The sequence below is a fragment of the Carettochelys insculpta genome, chromosome 3 (genome assembly GCF_033958435.1).
Source record: "Carettochelys insculpta isolate YL-2023 chromosome 3, ASM3395843v1, whole genome shotgun sequence".
Taxonomy (NCBI): Eukaryota; Metazoa; Chordata; order Testudines; family Carettochelyidae; genus Carettochelys; species Carettochelys insculpta.
Genome location: NC_134139.1, coordinates 8,728,396 through 8,753,885, shown reverse-complemented (window position 1 = coordinate 8,753,885; position 25,490 = coordinate 8,728,396). Strand labels below are relative to the sequence as shown.

General features: G+C 44.9%; 1 protein-coding gene across 3 annotated transcripts in view; it reads left to right on the top strand.

Annotated features, from left to right (window-relative positions):
* GPCPD1 (glycerophosphocholine phosphodiesterase 1) overlaps positions 1-25,490 on the top strand; it is a 91,438-nt gene that overhangs the window by 51,662 nt on the left and 14,286 nt on the right. For all 3 annotated transcript variants that reach the window (XM_074989326.1, XM_074989327.1, XM_074989328.1), the window contains 3 exons: positions 7,717-7,809; positions 22,875-22,952; positions 25,215-25,251. In XM_074989326.1, the coding sequence (XP_074845427.1) occupies positions 7,717-7,809; positions 22,875-22,952; positions 25,215-25,251 (208 nt within the window). The remainder of the gene's footprint in view (positions 1-7,716; positions 7,810-22,874; positions 22,953-25,214; positions 25,252-25,490) is intronic.

Here is a 25,490-nt window from a genome sequence, read left to right as displayed (position 1 = left end):
CTTTGTTTTTTTTCATTAAGTGTTTGATACTGTAATCCAATTTTACTTGTCTTCAATGAAAACTAGTATCTCTGTTTTTAAAAGGTTGGATAGTTTTCAGTTTGGTGGATATTCACCTAGAATTCAGTGCAGATATTCTGCCTTTTTAGCGTGAGGTTGCATTCAGATTTCTTTCCTGCCCCAGGATTCTGATCAGAAGATAGGTGAGAGATACTAAGGTGAAGGAAGTGGCAATGGATTTAGGTACTGAAAGGAAGGTAACGAGAAGGTTATGTTGGTCCCTTATCCAGTTCCCTTCTTCACATGGAGAAATGAGTTAGTTGGCTGCATTTACCCAGTTTTGCCAAGGAGGTACATGCAACTGTGGATGAGCCTTCCGTTAGAAGTTTCAGCACTGTTTGCTGAAAACAGACACTTCCCTCCACACTTTTTTTCAAAGGCTGCATGGCTACTTTTCAAATGATTGGAATCTACATGTCTGGGCAGAAGTGGAAATTTAATTCTCAACCTTCATTCAGACCCCATTCATTGCAAAGCTCATCTCAATAATCATATGACCCTCAAAGAAAGAAGCCCAGGTTCCCCTGTTTGATATCCTGAAGGTTTCCATCTGCTTTTTTCCACCTTTTTATCTTAAAACAGCTGGGGTGGGTCAGTTGAGGTGCCATCAAACCACTCTCCTCAATATCATCTGATGCTGGAAAACCCCTCTCATTCCTGTGGATACTTACCCCATTCTGCAGCACCTGGAAACATATGTTCAGCATCCGTTTGTCAGAAGCTTATTTGAAATGGGTACTCCATACATTTCACCTCCCTTCCAGCCTGTAATGCCCTTCCATATCCGTTTGCAGGGACCCATCTCATGAGAGCTTGCTACAACAGGAGGTAGGAGTCCTAGAGGAAGTGCCCATCCATCTAAGAGGCAAAGATTTTTACTCACTACTTTCTGATTAGAAAGGGAGGTTAGAGACCCATACTACTACTACTAAGAGCACTCCACAAATTTGTCAAGGTTCATATATTCAATATGGTCACCATTGTGATGATTTGTTCCAGCATTAGAGAAGGGACACAAGTTCTCATCTCTCAATCTTCAAGATGCTTTTTTTCCATTTTTTGCTCATACTGAGTCACAGATGAGACCTTAGGTTCAGGCTAGGCCAAGACCACTATCAGTATAGAGTACTCTGTTTGGCCTCTCATCAGCCCCCAGAATATTCTCTGAGGTGCTCTCAGTACTGATAACTCACTTGTGTTCTCAGGATATCATCACTTACCCTTTCCTGGATGATTCTTTTCTGGGCATGTTCCAAGTTACCATGTTATAGTGGATCTGTTCAAGAATCTGGGCCTACAAATAATGCACAAAAATTGACATTACACTGGACAGAGGTTGACTTTCATAAAGTGAGTGTTCCTTCCCCCATCAGATTCATCGCTCTCTTCTGGGTTATAGACAGTGCAGTCCAGCTGCTCAGATATCATCCAGACAATGTTTTCAGCTTCTGTGGCACTTGGCTGCAAGCACATCAATTGTAGCTCATGCTAGACTTCGTATGAGATGCATCCAAGGCAACATTTGTCAGTTGAGACCAAACAGGCAGCCTGCACAAACAACTGTTGATGCCAAGATCAAACAGTCCTTGAGTTGATGGAACGACCTAGGAAATACCTGGCTGGGAATCCCGTTTGCCTAGCCTTCCCCAGTTCTACTCCTCACCTCTGAGCATCCCAGATAGGATAGGCTGCATATCTCAACAACCTCATGGTACAGGGTTGATGCTGTTATTCTGAGACATCTCTTCATAACAGCCTACTCAAACTCCATGGTCAGGAACACATACCCCATTTCACTGATCAGACATAGCCACACAAAGGTCATGAAGGACAATATTGAGTGTATGTATTATAGAAACCATTAAGGAGATGCCAGATTCCCCCTCACATCCCCCATATATGAAAGCACTAAAACTATGGAACTGGTACTTTTCCTACAATGCTACAATACCAGTAGCCCATTGGAGTGCACAGCATCAGAGTGAGCCATCTCAGCCACAGGTACCCACTCTTATGAATGGGTGCTAGGCTCAGTGGTCCTTTGGTATATTCCAGCAATGATGGATAATTGACTTCTTTGTCACTTTTCAAAACAGGAAATGGCCACAGAACAGGAAGCCCTCACCATCTGCCATTTCACATGTGCCCAAGCACATGACCCAGCATGATGATGCTTTCAGTAAGCTGTAGTAAGGAAGCCTGAAAGTTAAAACAGAAATTGAAGCTGCAATAATTCTCTATGGGAAAATTTTAGATGTTACAGGGATGATTTGCATGATTGCATGTAAATATTAACCTATTGCATCCTGACATTGTTCTATGTGGAAAATGTAGTTGATCTTGTGTTAGAAACACTGCTGCCCCCAGTATTCGTGGACTTTGTCATTCACAGTGATCTCAAGAACATGACACACATGAATGGCAAGGGCTTTCTGTATTGCAACAGAGTGGGCATTGGCCAACACTCCATGGGAGATGCTGTCCTCACGGGACAAAGGCATTCTTTATGCCTTCCCCCATTCTCTCTATTGTTGAAAGTCCTGTTTGAAAATAAAAAGGGGGAAAAAACCAAACATCATACTCATTGCTCCCACCTGGCCAGACAGACGTGGTATCCTCACTTGTTGCAATTGCTGGGTTTTCCACTAATGATTCTTCCAACCACTTCTGATCACCTTACAGAAAGAGATGCATTGTCCATCCCAGCCTGCAAATATGGTGGCTCAGAGCCTGGCTTTTTCATGGTTCTTGCAAATAAACACCCTGCTCTGAAGCAGCATGGGAGGTGGTATTGCATAGAAGGAGGGTGACTGCCTGACACACTTACCACAAAAATGGACCATATTACAGATCTAATACCAACCCAAAAGTCACCCCCTAGATATGGTCACTTTACCTGTTCTCCTACACTAGCTGAATCCCAAGAAATCGGAACTCTCCACTAGCTCACTAAAAGGGTGCTTATCAGCAATAGCAGCTTCCCACTAATGGGCGTACGGGTACTTGCTTTTCTCCCACATTACTATGAAGAGGACTGTCCTTTAAATGCCTGGATACTTGCCCTCTGACCTTTTCCATGATGATGGAGCTCCTTGGCAAAAACAACAGGGGAGAGAGCAGCTCAGGTGGCACATCGCGTCCCTCCACCACTTCCTAGTATTTTTCCTCAACTGTCACACTTAGATCACATCTGAAGTTCAGCCCCCAAAATGACATCTGCATTGCACATGAACCAACTCGTTCTCCTACAGCCCTCTATCCCAAGCCTCATTAGGATAATAGTGAAATGATTCTCCATGTATTCAATGTTAGGCGAGCCCTGGCATTCTGTTTCACCATGAGAAGAGTTTAAGAAAATTCCCAAGACTTTTGCCCTCCCTTGTGGTAGGTAGGTATAAAGGCACAGCAGGTTCAGCTCAAAAACTCTCCATATGGGTCTCAAACTGTATCAAACTTTGTTACCAGATTTGTAAGTTAGATCTCCATCTATACACCCTATTAGATTTATTTTCTCATCCTTCACCTTTTCCATGTATGACTCTGTCCCAGCAATCTGCAGAGCAGGTTTGGACATCTGTACATACCTTTAGAAGAATACTGTGCTATCCTGGGAGATTTTGCTGCAGATGCCAATTTTGGTGCCTTGGTAAGAACATAAGAATGGCCATACTGGGTCAGACCGAAGGTCCATCCAGCCCAGTATCCCGTCTGCCGACAGTGGCCAATGCCAGGTGCCCCAGAGAAGGAGAACAGAAGACAGTGATCAAGTGATTTATCTCCTGACATCCATCTCCTGCCCTTGTACTGAAGGCTAGGGCACCATACTTCACCCCTGGCTAATAGCCATTTATGGACCTAACCTGCAAAAATTTATCGAGCTCTTTTTTAAACCCTAATAGAGTCCTGGCCTTCACAGCCTCCTCCAGCAAGGAGTTCCACAGGTTGACTGTGCGCTGTGTGAAGAAAAATTTCCTTTTATTAGTTTTGAACCTACTACCCATCAATTTCATTTGGTGTCCCCTAGTTCTTGTATTATGGGAAAAGGTAAATAATTTTTCTATATTCACTTTCTCCACACCATTCATGATTTTATATACCTCTATCATATCGCCCCTCAATCGCCTCTTTTCCAAACTGAAAAGTCCCAGTCTCTCTAGCCTCTCCCCATATGGGACCCGTTCCAAACCCCAAATCATCTTAGTCGCCCTTTTCTAATGCCAATATATCTCTTTTGAGGTGAGGAGACCACATCTGCACACAGTACTCAAGATGTGGGCGTACCATAGTTTTATATAGGGGAAGTATGATATCTTTTGTCTTATTATCTATACCTTTTTTAATAATTCCTAACATCCTATTTGCTTTATTAACTGCCGCTGCACACTGCGTGGATGTCTTCAGAGAACTATCCACTATAACTCCAAGATCCCTTTCCTGATCTGTCGTAGCTAAATTTGACCCCCATCATGTTGTACGTGTAATTTGGGTTATTTTTTCCAATGTGCATTACTTTACACTTACCCACATTAAATTTCATTTGCCATTTTGCTGCCCAAACACTCAGTTTGCTGAGATCTTTTTGTAGTTCTTCACAATCTGTTTTGGTTTTGACTGTCCTGAACAACTTGGTGTCATCTGCAAACTTTGCCACCTCACTGCTTACCTCATTTTCTAGATCATTGATGAACAAGTTGAACAGGATTGGTCCCAGGACTGACCCCTGGGGAACACCACTAGTTACCCCCCTCCATTGTGAAAATTTACCATTTATTCCAACCCTTTTTCTGTCTTTTAACCAATTCCCGATCCATGAAAGGATCTTTCTTCCTATCCCATGACCACCTAATTTACATAAAAGCCTTTGGTGTGGGACCGTGTGAAAGGCTTTCTGGAAATCTAGGTATATTATGTCCACTGGGTGCCCCTTGTCCGCATGTTTATTAACCCCTTCAAAGAATTCTAATAGATTAGTTAGACACGACTTCCCTCTGCAGAAACCATGCTGACTTTTGCCCAACAATTCGTGCTCTTCTACATGCCTTGCAATTTTATTCTTTACTATTGTTTCTACTAATTTGCCTGGTACTGATGTTAGACTTATCGGTCTATAATTGCCAGGGTCTCGTCTGGAGCCTTTTTTTAAATATTGGTGTTATATTGGCCGTCTTCCAGTCATTGGGTACCGAAGCGGATTTAAAGGATAAGGTTACAAACCACTGTTAATAACTCCGCAATTTCACATTTGAGTTCTTTCAGAACCCTTGGGTGAATACCGTCTGGTCCTGGAGACTTGTTACTATTCAGCTTATCAATTAACTCCAAAACCTCCTCTAATGTCACTTCAATCTGGGAGATTTCCTGAGATTTGTCACCTAAAAAGGCTGGCTCAGATTTAGGAACCTCTGTAACATCCTCAGCCGTGAAGACTGAAGCAAAGAAATCATTTAATCGCTCCGCAATGGCACTGTCTTCCTTGATCGCTCCTTTTATATCTTTATCGTCCAAGGGGCCCCACTGCTTTTTTAGCGGGCTTCCTGCTTCTAATGTATTTAAAAAACATTTTACTATCATTTTTTGAATTTTTGGCTGGCTGTTCCTCGAAATCTTTTTTGGCTTTTCTTACTACATTATGACACTTAATTTGGGAGTGTTTATGTTCCTTTCTATTTTCCTCACTAGGATTTGACTTCCACCTTTTAAAGGCTGCCCTTTTCTCTCTCTCTGCCTTTTTAACATGGCTTATAATGGTACTGTCATCCATTATAAGTTTGACTTCGAAGCCTCAGCCTCCAGTGAACAATACTACTGAGCAGGCACCTGCAATAGAGCATGTATAGATACATTACTAAAAGAAGTTACTTTCCTTGTGCAGTAATAAGGTTTTTTTTAGATGTATCCCTGTGGATACTCCACAACCCATCCTTCTTCCCTTTACTGGTTGCATCTCTAAAACCCAGGATTCTTGGTCAGCAAAATCTGTGGTCCAGCAGGACCCTGGATATTCCAGGACTAGGGAGTCTTGGCACCAGCATCTGCAGGCTATAGTGTCAGCTGCTGGCATCCATGGGCTGGAGCATGGGGTCCTGGGCCTCCCTTGGTCCAGCAAATTCTCTTGTTTGGGACCAAGAGGTCCCAACCATGCTGGAAGAGGAAGGTGCAACCTGTACTTCAGAGTTCTCATTATAAACTTTGTGGTGGTGACAGAACTGTGCAAGGCTGGTTAGCCTTGTGGCAGACCATGTGGCATGGGGAAAGTTGTGCATGCGTGGACTGAACAGGCACTGCTACCAACGCCCTCTGATTAGCTGCACAAGGTTATAGACATGCCCACAGTGGAGCACAGCGATATGCATCTCAAACTGTCATTATTGCACAAGGTGAATAACTTCTTGTTTCAGAGTTAGAGATTTTTGTTAACCAGTGCTGATCTTGGTAATTCATTTAGACTGAAGTTCCTTTTTTAATCCAGTGGATATATGGTCTGTCTAAGAAACTAAGTCTTTCAGGTACTGTGAATCAGAGCTATTTTCCACTGATCCACCAGTACCAGTGCTCTCTTGGTGGTGAGAGTTAGAAGCAGGTAGGTGACCATGACAAGAATTCAGGAATTGCCTTGGGAGCGGAAACAGTAGTGGTCTGTTGATTAGCATCCTGTCTTTCAGTCCTCTGACGCATTGGATGTAGGCAAAATAAAAATTTAATTATCTCAAGGTACTTTGTATATAAGGTTGGTGGGAGAAGAAGTGAAAGTGTCCTGGACTTTCTCTTTAGCTTCTAAAGTAACATATGATGCTGGCATGGGAATGTGAGTGCTACATTCAGAGGACTTGATTTACTTCTGAATAATTCCTCTTTAAAAAAATCAAATTGCTCTTCAGTTGACTTTATTTTATAAAAGCAGCATATGTAGTTTGTTGTCTTTAACAGGATAATTTTTTGTCTTCCATTAAAAGGATCAGACTTTCTATTCAGTTTCCTGGATCCTGTGAGTGGTGGGCAGCTGGGATCCAGGTGCAGCAGCACTGGTTAGTTTTCCAGCTCCCTGCCACTGACTAGTGCTGCTGTGTCTGGCTCTGGGCTCCCCACCACTCACAGGAGCAGAGAGCCAGGTGCAGCCAGGACTCAGGGACCTGAAGGTGGCAGGGCCCCTCCCCTGACCCAGTCCCAATTTACACAAAATTTGACTTAAACAGGTTGCCTAGGAATGCAACCTATACGTTAGTTGGGGGTCCACTGTACATTTTTAACTGATCCTTGAGTGGCTCATTAGCAGTTTCAACAGGTCCTCTTCACACCTTCAAGTGGACCTTACCTAATATGTATGAGCAAGGAAAGGTGTGTAGATTTCAGTATATAATGTGTGTCTCTTATGCCTCTTCTGCAATGAGGTGTGAATAATACTCTTACACTGATACCCTAAAGAGTGTGAATGAATAATTAAGCTATCAGACTTGCGTAATGGGTATTTAAATATTTCTTCCTCTAAACTGTTTAATCAGTTGCTTTTAATTGAAGAATGTGGTCAACATATAATCAATAGTTCTGTACAATGCTGTATTAAACTCTGAACTTCTTTCAGCTACTATAGCTATTGTATTTTGCTTTCTCTAATATATACACAATGTATGGCGGTCTTACCTTCTTTATTCTTTGCAGGGAGCAGCATTTGTGGAATTTGATGTACATCTTTCCAAGGATCATGTGCCTGTTGTATATCACGATCTCACTTGTTGTTTGGCTATGAAGAAGGTATATATGAATGTGTTGGCCATGTACCTGTTATCAGTGTGACAATTACTGGAACTCAAATTATTTTGCTGAAATTCCAAGGAGTCTTGTAAAAATAGTTTGGTAACTCAAAGTATAGAATGAAACCAACCAATGAAAATTTAATGTAACAGAAATGACTGTTTTGCTTTTAAAATATGCCAAAACGATGAGATTTAATAGTAATTCTTTATCTTGAAATTAGGGACACCCCAGATGTGACCTGAAATAGGTTTCTCCTCTTCAAGTAGTGTACCTATGGGTACTCCCAGTCTAGGTGTCAGTGCATCCTTATGCCAGCACTTGGAGATTCTTCCATCGCTGTGGTTTCCTGTGCATACACAGAAGCGCCTCCCTGTGATTTCTGGCGCGTACACAGTGTGGACTCCTCAGTTCTTTTTTTCTACTGTCTTTGACTGCAGACGGAGCCTCGCTAGTCTCTGCAAAAGAGTGAGAAAAATTTAGTCTTTAACCATTCCCTAGTCCAAATTATCTACCTTTGTTCTACATTGTTTGAATGTTGAGGGAAAAAAAATTCCAATTAGTGGAATTGGTGTGCTATATCGCCACCATGCCAGGCTCCCTGGGATTCAAGCAGCAGGCCACGTGCAACGAAGTTGTGTTGGACAGCCATGCATCCCACATAAAATGCCTTGGAGAGGGCCACCAGATGCGGTCTTGTGTCCATTATTTCAGCCTGATAGTGAGAGCCTGTAAAGACTGGGCCAAAAGTCAAGACCTTTCCCTATGAAAAGTCCTTGCAGCCACTGATAAGACATCAGTGAAAGCTGTGGCCAAGGGTGAGATCTCCAGCTGTCCTTCAGACTCCAAAGGCTCTCCTGTTGCCATACTGGGTCCCCCTCCTGACCATTCCTGGCCTCCTGTGCCATCTCTGCAGGCCGTGCCAGAAGGGAAAAATATCCCAGGCTCTCCAGAAGCGTGCCTGTTGGCACAGACTAAATGGGTGCATTCTGTGCCAAAGTACAATCATGCAGCATTGACTTTGTTGGCACCAATGGTACCGGTACGCTCACAGTCATCTAAAACGCAGCAGACCACTCCACCGTCTGTCTCCTGCTGCTCCCATCAGGAAACGGCACTGCTTCTGTTCACCACAAGGTGTTCCATGTAAAGTCAGGGCGGATACCTCACCCCCCACTTGGGCACCAGGATTATGGTACAACATTGCCACAAGCACAGTGCATCATCCATGCTCTCCATGCTGCAGCAATTGGCACAGAGAGATCTGGTGCAGACATCAGTGCCCGTTGGACAGCAGACTGGGCTGGCACCATCTCATTGGCACCGATTTGTCACCAAGGTCACCAACTTCACCATGCATTTCCTGCCATTCAGCATCATCATCCATCTCCAACGTCAGACCTCCAACGCTGGGTGCCAGATTGGACAGCACCTGTGTATTTTCCTCTCAACATTGCAGCCCTGCACACTCTTGGCAGGATGTCCCACTAGTACCAGTCACCATGCAATACCATCCAGCTCCACTCCAATGGTTTGCCCACCACTACTCCCCAACCAGAACAACAGTGGTGCTTATGGCATGAGCCATCACTGCACTGCTGTATTGAGTTGTCCCTCTCATCGCTATCCGAACCACGGCCCCCATCGCTGTGGCCATCCATGGTGCACAAGGATATTCCATCCCCTTCATCTCTATGCCCTCTACCCTGTCCCACTTCAGGGACCCATCTCACAAGATTCTCCTTGACCGGGAAGTCCAGCATCTCCTCAGTCTGGAGGCAATCGAGCCAGTTCCTGAGGAATTCCGGGCAGAGGCTTCTACTCCACTTACTTCCTCACTCAGAAGAGCAAAGGATGGAGACCTATTTTGGATCTCAGACTGTTCAGCAAATATGTCCTCTACAGTCACTTCAGGATGGTGACCCTCTCTGTCATTATTCCAGTCCTGGGCAAGAATGACTGGCTCTCAGCTCTTGACCTACAGGATGCATATTTCCATATCGCCATCTAGTCCAGCTCACAAACTCTTCCTCCGTTTCATGGTAGAGCACTCCCACTAATAACGGGTCCTCCCGTTGAGCCTTTCCACAGTGCTATGAGTGTCTTCCAAAACCTTGGCAGTGGGGGCTGCTCATCATCGCTGGCAAGGAGTCATTATCTTCCCTTATATGAACAATTGCCTCATAAAGGGACCATTGCTCCCCAAAGTGCGATACATGGTGCACGTCATTACATGCCTCTTACTCAGTCTGGGCTTCCACATCAACCACATGAAGGCCACGATCCATCCTGCTCAGGCTCTGGAGTTTATAAGAGCACACATCAACACCATCACGGCCACAGCTACCCTGCCTGTTCAAAGATTTTGCACTCTGTGCAATATCTTTTAGACAGCACATCTGTCCCCACCACTATGGTACATGACTGCCTAGCAGTACTGGGCCATATGGCTGCCACCACTCAGGTGGTCAAGCTAGCCCAGCTTCACGTGTGCCATCTTCAGTCACGGCTGGCCTTTATGCTATGCTCTAGTCAGGGACCCACTTTCCGAGTCGGTATCTATCCCTCTAGGGGTTCTTGCTGCTTTTCAGAGGCGGACGTGTCCAGGCAACATTCTTATCAGTGTTCTGTTTCTTCAACTGCCATTGTCAGTCACACTTACCACAGACACCTCTCTTTTTGGCTGGGGAGCAGACCTTGGTTGTCACACGGTGCAAGGCAGGTGGCCATTCACCAAACACACACTCCACATCAACCTGTTGGATCTCCAAGCGGTCTGCTACTCCTGCAAACACTGCCAGTAGTTTCTGGTGGGCAAGTCAGTTAATATCCTTTCCAACAACACCACTTTCACGTGTTACATCAACCACCAAGAGGTTGTGGTGTCTCAGTGTGGAAGCCATAAGACTGTGAACATGGTGCATTCAACACCAGATCAATCCAGTGGCTACGTATCTCCCCAGAGTTCTCAACGTTACGGTCAATGCGCTCAGTCGTACATTCACTGACCATCACAAATGGGAAATGAAACATCTGGTTGAGGGCAACGGTGACAAACGGGGTGGGGTTATCCTAGTATAGGTCTGTTCACCACCAGAACCAATAGAAAATGCCATCAGTACTGTTCCAGAATGGGGCTCGGGAGGCACTGCCTCAGGGATGCCTTCACCATTGCGTGGGACGCACCTCTGTTTGTTTGTATGCGTTTTCCCCCCCCCCCCCAATTCCGCTTATCCACAGGGTGCTACTCAGGATCAGACAAAACCAGGCCCTTATCATCCTAGTAGCCCTAGCCTGGCCCAGGCAAACTTGGTACCCTTTCAGTAGCAGCTCGTTATCCATTTCCTTTTCCCTGTGGCCTTCTGTGTTGGGACTCTGTCTGCACTCTGAATCCCAGTCCCCTAAAACTACACCTCCATGTGTGCCTCCCTCATGGCCCCACAATGCCGAAACCACGTGCTCTGAGGGAGCAAGGAGAATCATCACCAACAATAGATGGGAATCAACATGCACATCTTACCTTTATAAGTGGTGTCAGTTTTCCCCCTGGATGAACTCCCACCACTCTGCCTCCTCATGCTGTACCCTTGCCCATTCTTCTGGACTGCCTCCTGCACCTGTGCGAGTTGGGCCTTATCCTCAGCATGGTTCAGGTGCATGCCATGGCCATAGCGACTTTCCACTAGTCCAAAGAAAGGCCTTCTTTCCTGGCCCATCCTGTTACCAAGTGCTTCCTAATAGACCTTCAGGGCACCTTCCCATCAATCCGCCCCCCAGTCCCCATATGGGACCTTTTAATCATGTGCTTCGCTGCCTTATGAAGCCGCCCTTTGAGTCCCTGGCAATGTGCTTCTTGCTTCACCTATCCATGAAGGTCTCTTTCCTTGTGGTGATCACATCAGCCAGGCACACTGGGTAGCTAGCTGTCCTAATGGTGGAGCTGCCCTACACTGTCTTCACCAAAGATAGTTAACTTGTGGCCTCGCCCTACATTCTTACCTAAGGTTCCCTCGCTATTTCACATTAACAAACTGATTCCCTTACCTGCGGTTTTCCCAAAGCCACATTCTGAACCAGCACATGCAGCATGGCATACCCTGGACGTCTGTCGGGTGTTGGCCTTCTATATTGACCGTGTGAAGCCATGGCACAAATTTCCCTGGCTTTTCCTATCCTTTGCAGAACAGTCCAAAGTCCTGGCATTCTCATCCCAAAGACTTTCAAAGTGGGTTTCCTCCTGTATCCACATTTGTTATGCACCTCATCGAAGAGAGTTGCCAGGTGCTGTCACGGCCCACTCAACCCAGGCCGTGTCTTCTGCTACCACCTTTCTGAAGAATGTACCTCTCACAAACATTTGTAAGGCGGCCACATGGTCTTTCAGTAATACATTTGCTCAGCACTATGCTCTCTTGTCTAACATCGCTGCTTCTATCCAGGTGGGCCAAGCGGTACTATCTACTGTGATAATGACGGCTCCAAATCTGCCTCCATCCTTTGACTACCGCTTTATAGTTATCCAGAGCGGAGCACCCACGGGAACATTACTCAAAGAAGAGGAAGTTACACACCTTGTGCAGTAACGATGGTTATTTGTGATGTGTTCCTGTGGATGCTCTACTTCCCTCCTTCCCCTGCTTTGGAGTATTCTCTACCTGACAAATAGAGCAGAAGGAACAGAGGAGCCTGCACGCTAGAGGCACTTCTGCGCACGTGTGGTGCAGGAAACCTGTTAGCCGGTGGCCAGGTAATGTGCGGTGAGGTACCAACTATGCCCTTGTTATCATCCAAGTTTAAAACTACAAGAGCAGAGAGCTCGTCGCTGCAAGCAGCCAGGACAGGCTGACGGATTCCCCTGGGTCCTAAGCAACCCAGTTTTTTTACTGTTAGAGCAGGCAGCTCCTAGCACTCTTACCTACGGCCAGGCTGTTGTAACCAAATGGTTAAAGTTCTTTTGTTGTGCCGGCTGTGTTGCAGTGACAAAAGGGTTAACAAAATAGTTAGGCTTGGATCTTAACTAGTTACAAGTGTATTAAGCTACAGTTATAAGCGTGTGGTTACAAAAGGCTATTGTTTACTTCTTATATGCTAGCAAAGTACAGGTGTTTGCAAGTTACGTTACAATCCAATACAAAGATATCTGTTACCATCTAACACAATGATATCTTGATACTAGTTACAGAGCTCTAATTCTTTAGCTGTGCACAAAAAAAGTCAGAGACCTAGCATGGGTGTATCTTACCCTCTCTGCGTCTCTCGATACCAGCGTAGCCAAGCCGGATCGGTCACTCAATTCCGGCGGAAAGACGAATACGAGGTTGGGCGTCCCCAGTAGTGGACCTCGGGAGGCAATCACCTGACCCGACCAGCAGGAAGTTGGTCGAATGCACTCAAAGTTAGAGTTCTGCTGGACCCATCTTTTATACCCCCTTTTGGGTTACGTATTCTCTTTCTTATCTATGGTGCCAGATCATACTGGTTTGTCTTTGTGACTCCAGTTTGTTACAAGGGCATTTCTACTTAGTTTGCACTTGTAAGACAAGAGATAAGCAATTTAGGAGTACAGGACATTCTTTTGTGCGGGCGGGGCACGTCCCCTTCTGGGTGATTGTGTGTGTGCATCATATTGATCAATGCCAGCTGGGGTGATTTCTTGAGGGTCCACCCCCCCTCTCATGTTGACAGTCTGGCCTGTTAGCCTTCTAGCTGTACTTTCTGCTTCTCAGGGTCACGATAAGCCAGCATATCTGGGCCTCAATGAGGGCATCAAAGACTGTGCTGTCAGCAGCCATTTCCGTGCCCTGTGTGCTCCTCAGTATGGGGGGGCAACGAGCAAGCTGGCTTGTAAGGGGGAGACTCTGTCTGGCTACATTCCACCCCCTGATGCACCACACTACATCCCAGAACGCAAGGTGGCGGTGATGCCAGCACCTTTTGCCCTCCTTGGGGGAAGTCTAAAAGTGCCCAATGATCCGATCAGTATGTGGGGAATCGCGGAATTGGCTAGGATCACTTGTCAGCTCCATGTATCGGATTTGCATAGAGGAGATAGCCATATTAATTAGTCTCCTGACGATGCACAGTGTTATACAAAACACAACTACTATGATAAGAACAACCAAAATAGTGGTTACAATAGAATGCAGGAATGGAGAGAGAGAAAATCCTAACTGTTGGACTAACCACTCCAGCCATGAGGTTTTTCCAGTCTCAGCTGTAGCATGCAGGACTTGAACTGCATCTTTGATAGCAGAGACATCTTGCTCGATTTGTCCTGAGTGATTAACATAAAAGCAGCAGGACTGATTTATTACAGCACAGACACCTCCTTGTTGGGCTAGAATGGCATCTAGAGCAATTCTATTTTGTAGAGCAAAGCGAGCTACGGATTGGAGTTGGTTATTTAAAAGATTTAAGGCATCTGCAGTATGATTAAGAGCTATTTCTAGTTGGCCTGAGATGTTAACTAAGGCTCGCTCAAGTTCAGCAACTCCCAACCGGGGAAAAAGTGCACGGGTAAATCTGTGGAAGCCTGTGGGTCGCTCAATGAGGGGGTTACGAGTGAACTTTCTTTTGGATCGATGCAAGAAGCTTCCCAGGTTGGTTATGCCGGGAGCGGTGATGTGAGGGTATACAGTTAATCCCCCGGGTACTATGTGCCCAAGTGAGCATCGTCCAGTCCAGTTTGTTGGTAAGTATTTATAAGCTTTTTCCCCACAGATGAAAAACAATCCAGGCTCTTTACTGAGGATGGGAGAAAAGGGTCCCTTATACCATCCTTCGTTTGGATCGAGCCTGGGGGCATGGTATGGGACACAATAGTGATCACTGGTAATAGAACAGTATAGAGTAACCAGTAGGTCTTGCAAAATTTGGTCTGGCTTGAAAAGGTTATCTTTAGCACACTGATTTGGTAACAGAGTGTTGGAATTTACAAGGGTGGGGTCATATATGTATCCTGTGTGAGGGAGGATAAAAAGGGATTTGTTATACCAAGCTTGGCTTTCAGGGTATTCATTAAACTTTAGAGGGACAATTGCAGCATCCTTAACACCAAACAAAACTTTGTGACCTAGGGAGGCATTAATGACATTTCCCCAACAGTTTAACTGCAGTCCCTTTTCTTGTTGTGAGTGAACATCCCAGATCCCTAATTTCCTGTTGAATGAGACCAGGTGGGTGCACTGGTGGTCACCCAGGCTTCCCATCTGAGCCTCAGCATTTCCCCTGCTCTCAAAACAAATGGGATACATTGCTTTAGACGACCCTATTACATATTCCAGTGGTTGCCCCCACATAGTACGCTGCCATTGTTTTGGCTCCCCCCCAGAGTTAGTGTGAGGACTGCCTCCGGACCATTCCGGTCCCCACCGGAAGATGTCGCTCTTATTCCACCAGTCATTTAGGCCAAGGGGCACAAACTCAATTCCAGGTCCAGTGGGGGAGTTGAGCAGTGTGCACATCCAGCAGTCGGTTGCTTTGGCGATGGAGGCGATAGCTTGAACGGCACCCCGGAGTGGGTGGTCGGGTATGGCGATGGCAGCTGGAGCTAGGAGGATGATGATGAGTTGAAGGAGCGCATCCCTTGTCAGTCGGGGCTTTCCTAGATAGCTCATTTTAAAACTGAATACAATAATCAAAGAAGCTATAACAGCAAGCAGTAAATATATACAGAGTTCATAGTGCAGCTTGGCGTCTGGGCCAATCTCGGGAGGCGTCCATTCCACTGAGGAGTTGTTTGGAGCCATGGGGCTGTTTCTGGAACAAATCACAAGGTCAGCCGGTCTTGGATACAATCCAAGCCTCAGTGATAGTTAGTGGTGCCTGGTCAGGGCCAGCAGTAATCCAAACTCCCTTCCCTTTGTATGAGTGCAGTACATGAGTCTGTGTTCCCAGGCTAGGGTGTCTAATTACAACAGTATCTCCAGGATTATATTTGGAGTCCTTGAGCGGTGCAGCTGAAGCTGAGAAATTTCTCCCAGTAGGGAAAAATCCTCTGCTGATTGGACTGCCCGTAGGGGTCTGTCGGTTGTTCAGTCTCTGTACAACCTCATCCAGCCTGTTTCCCCAAGTGCCATCCGTGGGCTTCAGGTGGTTTTTTAACAGCCCATTCCAGCGCTCGACTATGCCGTTGGACTGGGGTCGATAAGGGAGGTGGTAAGTCCACTGAATTCCATGCTTAACAGCCCACTCTTGTACTGCTTTGTTTTTAAAGTGTGAGCCATTGTCAGATTGGATCTCTTGGGGTGTAGGGACTATTGCTATTACACGATTTAGTCCCGTGATGGTGGAAAGTCCTGTTGCCCCCTGGGTGGGGTATGCAAACCCTATTCCTGAGACAACCTCCACTCCAGTTAAAATATATTTCCACCGTTGTCTGGTAGTAGGGAGTGGGCCAATGTAATCAACCTGCCAGGTTGCCCATAATGTTTTTCCATCTTTTAGTCTGGCAAATCGCTGCCCTTCTGCTACATGTTTTCGGGTTTCTGCACAGATAGTACAGGCTTGCACCAGGTCTCTAGCCTGTCGGTGGGTGATGGGCCACCCCCTGATATGTGCTTGCCGCGTTAACTCCTCACTTCCAGTGTGCCCTAAAGTATCATGCAGCCATAGGTACAAACGTTCCCAATCTACTTGGGCAGCAGAGATCTGGGCTGCTGCATCTGCCAGGTTATTTAGCTGTGCAGCTGGAGTATTATTCTTTTGATGGGCTGACACATGGCCTATGCTTAAGGCATTTTGGGTTGCATGATGGTATATCCATTTCCAGTATTTTAATCCCCATACAGGCTTTCCTCCAATTTCCCAGTTGTTATTTTTCCAGTTAGTTATCCACTGAGTAGCCCCTGCCCATATTGCGTAGGAATCGGTGTATACAACATTGGCTCCTGCCTTACGGGCTAGTACAATAGCAGCTAGTTCAGCTAGTTGGGCTGATCCCTCTATGTCTGCAGTTAGGGGTGCAGCTGATGCATCCGCTGGGACCGCTGCAGCTTTTCCCTTCCATTTCCCTTTTACCAGCTTTGCACTGCCATCTGTGAACCATACTCCCTCAGATTGAGATGGGTTAAACGGAGGAGCATCCCTAATAGGAGATGGTTGTGGGGGTAGATGGTATTCGGTAGGCATTCCCACTTTCCACAGGGACTCCTTAACCATAGTGGGATTCTGCGCAGTGTCTGCCCCACTGACCCTGTGATGTATGTAGAGTGCCCACCTTTGTACAGTCATCTTTTGGGCTACTCCAGGTGGTAACTCTTTTCCCTCCAATATAGGCTTAATGATCGGGAGAGGAGTGTGGAGTGTTACAGATTGGCCTTGGGTTAACTCCTCTCTCTCCCTCAGAGCTGTGTAAGCTGACAGGAGTACCTTTTCGTAGGGGGTATAATTGGTCTGTGACCCTTGCCATGACTTTGAGCCAAATTGAATAGGACGGCGAGGTACAGTTTCACTCTCCTGCCATAGGGCATAGGAGGACCCAGTATTCCCCACGGTGAGGTACAAGTGGAAGGGGGCATTGGGGTGGATTGGACCCAGAGCTTGATAGGTATGAATCTCACCTATTAGCTGTCTGAGGGCCTCCTCATGCACAGGGGTCCATTCCCATGTGGCACTCTTTTTAAGCAAGTTGTAAAGGGGTCGGGCTATGATAGCAAAACCCGGTACATGCTTTCTCCAGAATCCCAAAACCCCTAACATTTGTCTCAGTTGGGCTTTATCTTCTGGGGACGATGCCTGACTTAATTCATTTACAGTTTCATCAGGTATCGACCTTCGTCCTCCCATCCAGATGGTACCCAGGAATTTTACCTCATGAGAGGGACCTTGGCATTTATCAGGTGGTAGATCTAAGCCAAGACCTTCCAGGGCTGCCTTTACCTCAGTTAAGGCTTCCTGTACCTCCTCAGAGGTGTCCCCTCCTATTAAGATGTCATCTATGTACTGTAGGATCTGGGTGTTAGAAGGCAGGTTTAGGCCGTCTAAAACCTTTGCTAGTGCGGCATGGCAGATGGTGGGTGAGTGCGTATAGCCTTGGGGCATGCGAGTGAATGTATATTGGACCCCTTTCCAGGTAAAAGCGAACTTTTCCTGATCCTGAGGTTGCAAGGGAACCATGAAAAACATATCCTTTACATCCAATACAGCTAACCACTCCTTATTCCAAGTCTGTATGGTGTTTACAATGTCAATAATGTTGGGGACTGCTGCTGTAAGGGGCCCTGTGTTGCTATTAAGCTTTCGGTAATCTATGGTGAGCCTCCATTTTCCATTGGGCTTTTTCACAGGCCAGACAGGTGAGTTATATGGAGAATTGGTACGGATTAGAATACCCCGTTCTCCAGGTCCTTTACAAGTTCAGAAATCGGGCCTATAGCTTCTGCTGGGACATTATACTGTTTCATGTTGGTTAAGGTCGAGGGTGGGAGAGCAGGAGCACTACTGAGCAGGTTGATTGTATATCTGGAGGCATCGTCTTCTTCCAGAACAGTGGTATGGGGCTTAAAGCCTGCTCCAAAAGCCCATTTCTCCCCATTTATTATTCCCTCTTTTCCTTTCAGAATGTCCATGCCCAATATGTTAGCATTACCGAGGATTATCTCGTGCTTTCGGGGCTGTCTGTAAGGTTGTAAAGGGATGTCTAATTTAACTTTGACCAGAGGGTATGTAATAATTGTGCCATTAACTCCTGTGACCAGTACTTGTTTTCGGCCAGTAGGTGGTGGACCGGGAAAGCTTTCTCGCTTAATCATGGATACTTGGGGTCCAGTGTCCACTAGAAAGGATGTTACATGCCTGTCATTTACTATTACTTGAATCCGGGGGTCATTTGCTGACTCATTCTCCCCTTTTAACTGATTTACTTGGAGGGGAGACTGACCCCCGCCACCTAGTTTCCCTGATCGAGATCGACTGGGGACGGCAGCTCGCGTAGTTGCTGCCGTAGTGGTGTGTAAAGGGTGTCTGGGAGAGGAGGAGCATCAGGAGTTACTGCTGTTTCCTCCTCTCTGGCCTTTCCAAAGGCAGCTAGGAGTTTTAGCTTTTCAGTCGGCAGCCCATGAATTACATCTTTGGGATAGCCTAAGGCCAGGCACTGTTTCCATAGCTTTGCTCGGAGCTCTTTCTCCTCTGGAGTTGTTTCACGTTTGGGCTTGAAGCCCCCCCGTTTCTTGGATTGGGAGCTTTCTTGTCTACCCTTTTGCTCCTCTTTTAACTGTCGCACTTTAGCTTTGTTTAGTGGGGTTTTACTTTCCCCAAACTCTCTGAAATATTGTATTAGGCGACGAAGCAAATCTTGAAAGGTGAGGTCAGTATTACTTTGTACCTCCATTCGGAGGGACAATGCCATTGCCTTATGGGCACTGGCAGCTCCCTTTAACAAAGGTCTCAGATCATTTACTCGGGCCAACTGTTCCCACGGGCTTCTTTCGTCCCTATTTTCACTCTGGTGCAAGTGGCTGAGCAAACTAATGGTGGCTATAGTTTGCAGGGCTTCCTTAGCTTCCTCTGCATTAGCCCATGGTATAACTGTGGGTTCATCTCGGTCTGCTGGATGTATTTCTGCAGCCCACCTAGTGACTAGGGTCCATAGTGTTCTGGGGCTTTCCTGTTCAGGGCAGCTGAGGGATATCTCTGCCCCCAAATTAAGCTGGTCACATTCACGGGCGACAAGGCGTATATGCCCCGCCCCGGAATTCCATAGGCGTACTAGCCATTCTATTATCCCCTCTCCTGGCTTTTGGTAGGTGATAAGTGGCCGCATCCGGACTGGGGGTACCTCCTTGTCGGAGGAGAGGGAGGACTCATCAGGAGAGGAGTCCCAAATATCCCCGTCCCATTCCTCAGGGTCTAACCACAGAGCGGTCTCTACCTTAGCTTGATTAATGCTCCGTGGCTTGGCTTCTAGCTTCTTCCTTCGCTCCACACCTTCCTTTTCAATCAGGGGCAGCAGCCTTCGTTGAAGGTGCTCTATATCTGTATTTAGTGTACGCACTCGAGTGTCTAAATTCTGGCATTCTTTGTGCAACGTGTCCCTTTCTGCTTGTACTTTAAGGAGCTCAGCTTCTAAGTTCTGGTAGCTCTTACTGGCTGCCTGCCATATGTTAGTTAAAAGCCAGATGTAAGCACCTTTGCCTTTCCCTCTTTTCATTTTACAGGTAGTTCTCCAGTTACAATAGTGTTGCCAAATGTCCTTCGGGTTTCCCCAATCCTTCTCTATCACATCTTTACTCCATTGTGGGTTACCCCATCCTTCCTGAGCTAGATTCTTTTCTATGTCAAGGAAATCTGAGTTGTTTATCATGACTGGTTTCATTTTGTCACTGTGGTACAGCCTATGTCACAACCCTGCTCGCTGCGCCAATTCTGTTAGCCGGTGGCCAGGTAATGTGCGGTGAGGTACCAACTATGCCCTTGTTATCATCCAAATTTAAAACTACAAGAGCAGAGAGCTCGTTGCTGCAAGCAGCCAGGACAGGCTGACGGATTCCCCTGGGTCCTAAGCAACCCAGTTTTTTTACTGTTAGAGCAGGCAGCTCCTAGCACTCTTACCTACGGCCAGGCTGTTGTAACCAAATGGTTAAAGTTCTTTTGTTGTGCCGGCTGTGTTGCAGTGACAAAAGGGTTAACAAAATAGTTAGGCTTGGATCTTAACTAGTTACAAGTGTATTAAGCTACAGTTATAAGCGTGTGGTTACAAAAGGCTATTGTTTACTTCTTATATACTAGCAAAGTACAGGTGTTTACAAGTTACGTTACAATCCAATACAAAGATGTCTGTTACCATCTAACACAATGATATCTTGATACTAGTTACAGAGCTCTAATTCTTTAGCTGTGCACAAAAAAAGTCAGAGACCTAGCATGGGTGTATCTTACCCTCTCTGCGTCTCTCGATACCAGCGTAGCCAAGCCGGATCGGTCACTCAATTCCGACGGAAAGACGAATACGAGGTTGGGCGTCCCCAGTAGTGGACCTCGGGAGGCAATCACCTGACCCGACCAGCAGGAAGTTGGTCGAATGCACTCAAAGTTAGAGTTCTGCTGGACCCATCTTTTATACCCCCTTTTGGGTTACGTATTCTCTTTCTTATCTATGGTGCCAGATCATACTGGTTTGTCTTTGTGACTCCAGTTTGTTACAAGGGCATTTCTACTTAGTTTGCACTTGTAAGACAAGAGATAAGCAATTTAGGAGTACAGGACATTCCTTTGTGTGGGCGGGGCACGTCCCCTTCTGGGTGATTGTGTGTGTGCATCATATTGATCAATGCCAGCTGGGGTGATTTCTTGAGGGTCCACCCCCCCTCTCATGTTGACAGTCTGGCCTGTTAGCCTTCTAGCTGTACTTTCTGCTTCTCAGGGTCACGATAAGCCAGCATATCTGGGCCTCAATGAGGGCATCAAAGACTGTGCTGTCAGCAGCCATTTCCGTGCCCTGTGTGCTCCTCAGTAGGGGGGGGCAACGAGCAAGCTGGCTTGTAAGGGGGAGACTCTGTCTGGCTACAAAACCACAGCAATGGAAGACAATGTTAATGTCTGGCACAGGGATGCACTGATGCACAGAATGGAGCACCCACTGGAGGACACATTTCAAAGAAGCATCGTTACTGCACAAGCTGAGTAACTTCCTCTTTCCATGCTCTAGTGAGGTGTTTCTTATTCTCTTAGGTCATGACCCACAAAATGGCAGAAAATTCCTATTATCCTACCATATGTTGCAAGCCTTTGTGGCTATAACAAATTGTTACAGGTTGGATTTTTTTGGCCTTTATATTCTCAGCCCTTGGAGCACTACTTACTGGTTTATGGGGAGGTGTATTTGGGGCTGAAAGCCTGCTCTGGTATTGTTAGGCCAGAAAGGAGGGAACCAAGGCAAAAATGATAGCAGCAGAAAGGAAGGTCTGGAAGCAAACTCCTTCAGTGACTTGCCTGGACTCCCTAAGTCTTAGGACAAAACAGTTCTTTCTACTCCTGTCTCACGGGATGGTGAGATTCTCAGGGCCATTGTACATGTCTCTCACTGGATGAGCAACACTGTTATAGTGCACACTGGCTATGATAGAAATTTACTAAGGAGAGCACGGTAGAATTTCTATTTAAACCGCCTCATATCGTAGTATGTAGCCCATTTAAAAATTGTTCATATGACTAAGATGACTGTAGATTTCATAATAAAAAAGTTTTTTAGTGGGAGTATGCTTGCGTGCCACACTTTCTCATTTGGATCTGTCTACGCGGGTCAGCAGAATGGTTCAGAGAGGCTTGTTTTCCTCCTCTCTACAGTTTTTTACAATCATAGAGAAGAAGGAAGTGAAGGTGGAGCGCTTGCTAGATCTGCACCCCCTTTCTCTTGAAGAACCTGAGAAAGCGTTTTGCCCTGAGTAGAATGGGTAATCAACTCATCATACCCAGCTTGCAGTAGTTTCACCTGACACATGACAAGCTTTGGCTTTGAACTGTGGTTGGCATGAAATGCACACTCAGTATGTGACAAATGAAATAAGTGTAGAAAACATCTTAAATCAGAATAGCAATGATTGAACAAAAGTAGTATAGCTTGGGGAGGTGGGGGAGTAGTTGAAATGAAAAATTGGAGACATTGCAGATGTCTAGTTTTTCATACTGGGACATCCCATGAAAACAAGGACATCTGATTTTTGTTTTTGAGAAGTTTAAAATGAAAACTTAGAGTTGTCAAATTAGATGCTTGGGTTTTTAGAGGCTTTTATTGTAATCTTTCCAGCATGTGAACTTTAAGTTGAATGCAAAGTAACATTAAATTTATTAATTTTTTTAAAGAACAAATGTAGGCAGTTACGAGAATTTTTAAAAATGCACAGGACAGCCACTTGAAAACTAATTCCTAAATTGTACTTTCAGATCTTAATAACTGTCTTTGTTTACTTTGGGCAATTGTTTTGTACATCAGGGTATCCATGCTGCCACTTTTGCGAACTAGTTTAACGCACAAACTAAAAGTGTCTGTGTGCTTGGCTTAATATGTCTATCTTGCTTTTCACATATTCTAGTTTTTGAACATATGTCTAATATATGTTTTTTCCAAGAAATGCGATGCTGAGCCATTGGAATTGTTTGAGATTCCGGTAAAAGAACTTTCATATGACCAACTGCAGTTATTGAAGGTAATGCCATTGTAAGCTAGTTTGAAATGCTGCTGCACCGTAAGACTGTGTCGACATGTGTCACCTCCTTTCAGGGGGGTCATGTTAATAAGGCAGTTCGGAAGATGCTAATGAGGCGCTGACATGAGTATGCAGCAGCTCATTAGCATAATGGCAGCCATTCTCGATTCGAAAGTGTCACTTTCAGAACGCACGCCGCCCATGTAGTCAGAGGCTCTGGGGGAAAAAAAAAAAAACCCTGGCTTCAAAAGCCCCTTCTTCCCATTTGCTTTTAGGAAGAAGGGGCTTTTGAAATCGGGGGGTTCTTTAGAAAGGCCCCCATCTACACGGGCATTGTGCATTCTGAAAGCAGCACTTGCAAATAGAGTATGGCTGCTGTTATGCTAATGAGGTGCTGCATATTCATATCAGAGCCTCATTAGCATCTTTAGAACTGCCTCATGTAGAGACAGCCTAGATGTTCGTATTAAAACTGGATAACAGGCCTTCATTTTGAAATGGTTACGGTATGAAACAGCCCTTGCTGCTGCTATTAATGTACTGCACAAATACAATAAGCAATTTAACAGCATTTGACTGTGTGGTGGGTTGTTTTTTGTTGTTTTTTCATATTTAACCGATTGCCTCCTTTGTGGAAGGCTAGCTATATATCAAGATATGTGTTTAATATTTAAACTGTATAAATTACTGAGCACGCACACACAAAAAGATGCAGAAATGTAGCACTTTAAAGACTAACAAAATGATTTATTCGGTGATGAGCTTTCATGGGACAGACCTGAAAGCTCATCATCGAATAAATCATTTGTTAGTCTTTAAAGTGCTACATTTCTGCTGTTTCAGTCTGTACTCCAACAAAACAACATGGCTGCCTCTCTGTTGCTATTTATCATGAGCACAAAAAATTACCTCTTGGATATAGATGATTAAATCGATCTCCTTTACATCCCCAAAGACTTAATAGAGAGGGATATTCTTGTAGAAAGATAAAAAGGATTGGAAGGGGCGTGGTTACAAGGAATTGTCATATCTGTATTATCACTACCATGGTACTCTGAAAATAAGATTAAGGGCTTAATCTTCAGAAGTGCGAAGTATGCATACCTTGCATAGAAGTTAATGGAACCTGAAGGTACTTAGTAACTTTCAAAACCTGGCACTAGGATTTCTTTTTTTTTTTTTTCTCTCGTAACAGGATTTTAAAGGTATGTTTTTTTTTTTTTTTGTGTTTTTTTTTTTAGAAAAAAATATCCTATTTTTTGATTGAATGCTACTTTGTTGTGCTTGCAATTTGTTTGCATCTTACAACATCTATATACTGGGTGGAAAGATAGGACAGCATACTAAACAGATACAGAAGATGACCTGGTAACACTGAGAATCTTTGAGGAAGGGATATATACATTAGTTTTGTGTGGTGTGTTTTGGTTTTTTGGGGGGGAGGGGGGTTGTCTGCAATTGTGAAAAGCTGTTCAGGGTAAATTGGATAATCCTGGTTTAATTTAGACAGACCGTTGTCACTGAGGGTAAAAGTTTGGAATGATATATGCAGTATTGCCTCTCGTTATGGATATCAAGGGGCACTGACTTGCTGGAAAAATGTAGACCAGAAGATGAATCTGGGAAGCATGATAGTTGAAAACGGGTGAAACAACATTTTTCAGACTCAAGAAAAGATGTGTAAAAGAATTTTAGATATTTTTGTATTCTTAAACACCCAATTTTTTACTTCCACTTTTGAAGAAGAAAATTGAACAGATATAGAGTCTCAGCATAAGTCTAACCATGTTCTAGGTCAGCTACATGGCCCTATCTCAAACTGTTATCTTTCTACTGGTGCTGGACCTAAGGTATAGAAAGTGTAAAGACAGACTAGATAAGTTTTCAGGAATGCACACTACATCCATTTGCAGACTGAGTACATAGGGAGAAAGTAAAATGATCATAATGTGCATTACAAGCATTAACTTGTAAGTTACATCCTTCTCTCCCCATTCACTTTGTTTTGGTTTGATGGTTTTTTTTTTTGTTGTTTTTTTTTTTTGCTTCCTGAAACCTATAATAGGCAAATTGGAAAGGAATTAAATCAGTGTTTTGGAATCTTTTGTCTGTCTTCCTACCAGAACCACATATTTGATAGACTTATAAAAACAAATGTATGGGAATTTAGAAGGAAAAATTAAATTGTTCCTTACCAAAATCGTAAGTCCCCTACATGCAGAAGCATACTTGTTGATTTAATGTACTTTTTGTGACTTTTAGCTATCTCATGTGACAGCCTTGAAAAAAGATCACAATGGTATGTACTAATACAAAAGTTTTTAACTGCTGCCTTATAAGAATTTATATGATCATTGAAATGTATATTTTTTTCAATTGATTTGTGAGGAGTAAAGGCACTTTGAAGTGTCTGTGGCTACATGCTTGCCAACACTTTGAAGTTTGATGCTTCAGAATTGCAGCAGTGGAAAATTAGCCTAATAAAGTGCTGCATATTCACCACAGCATTTCATTAGTAATCTCCTATTGCCCTGATTA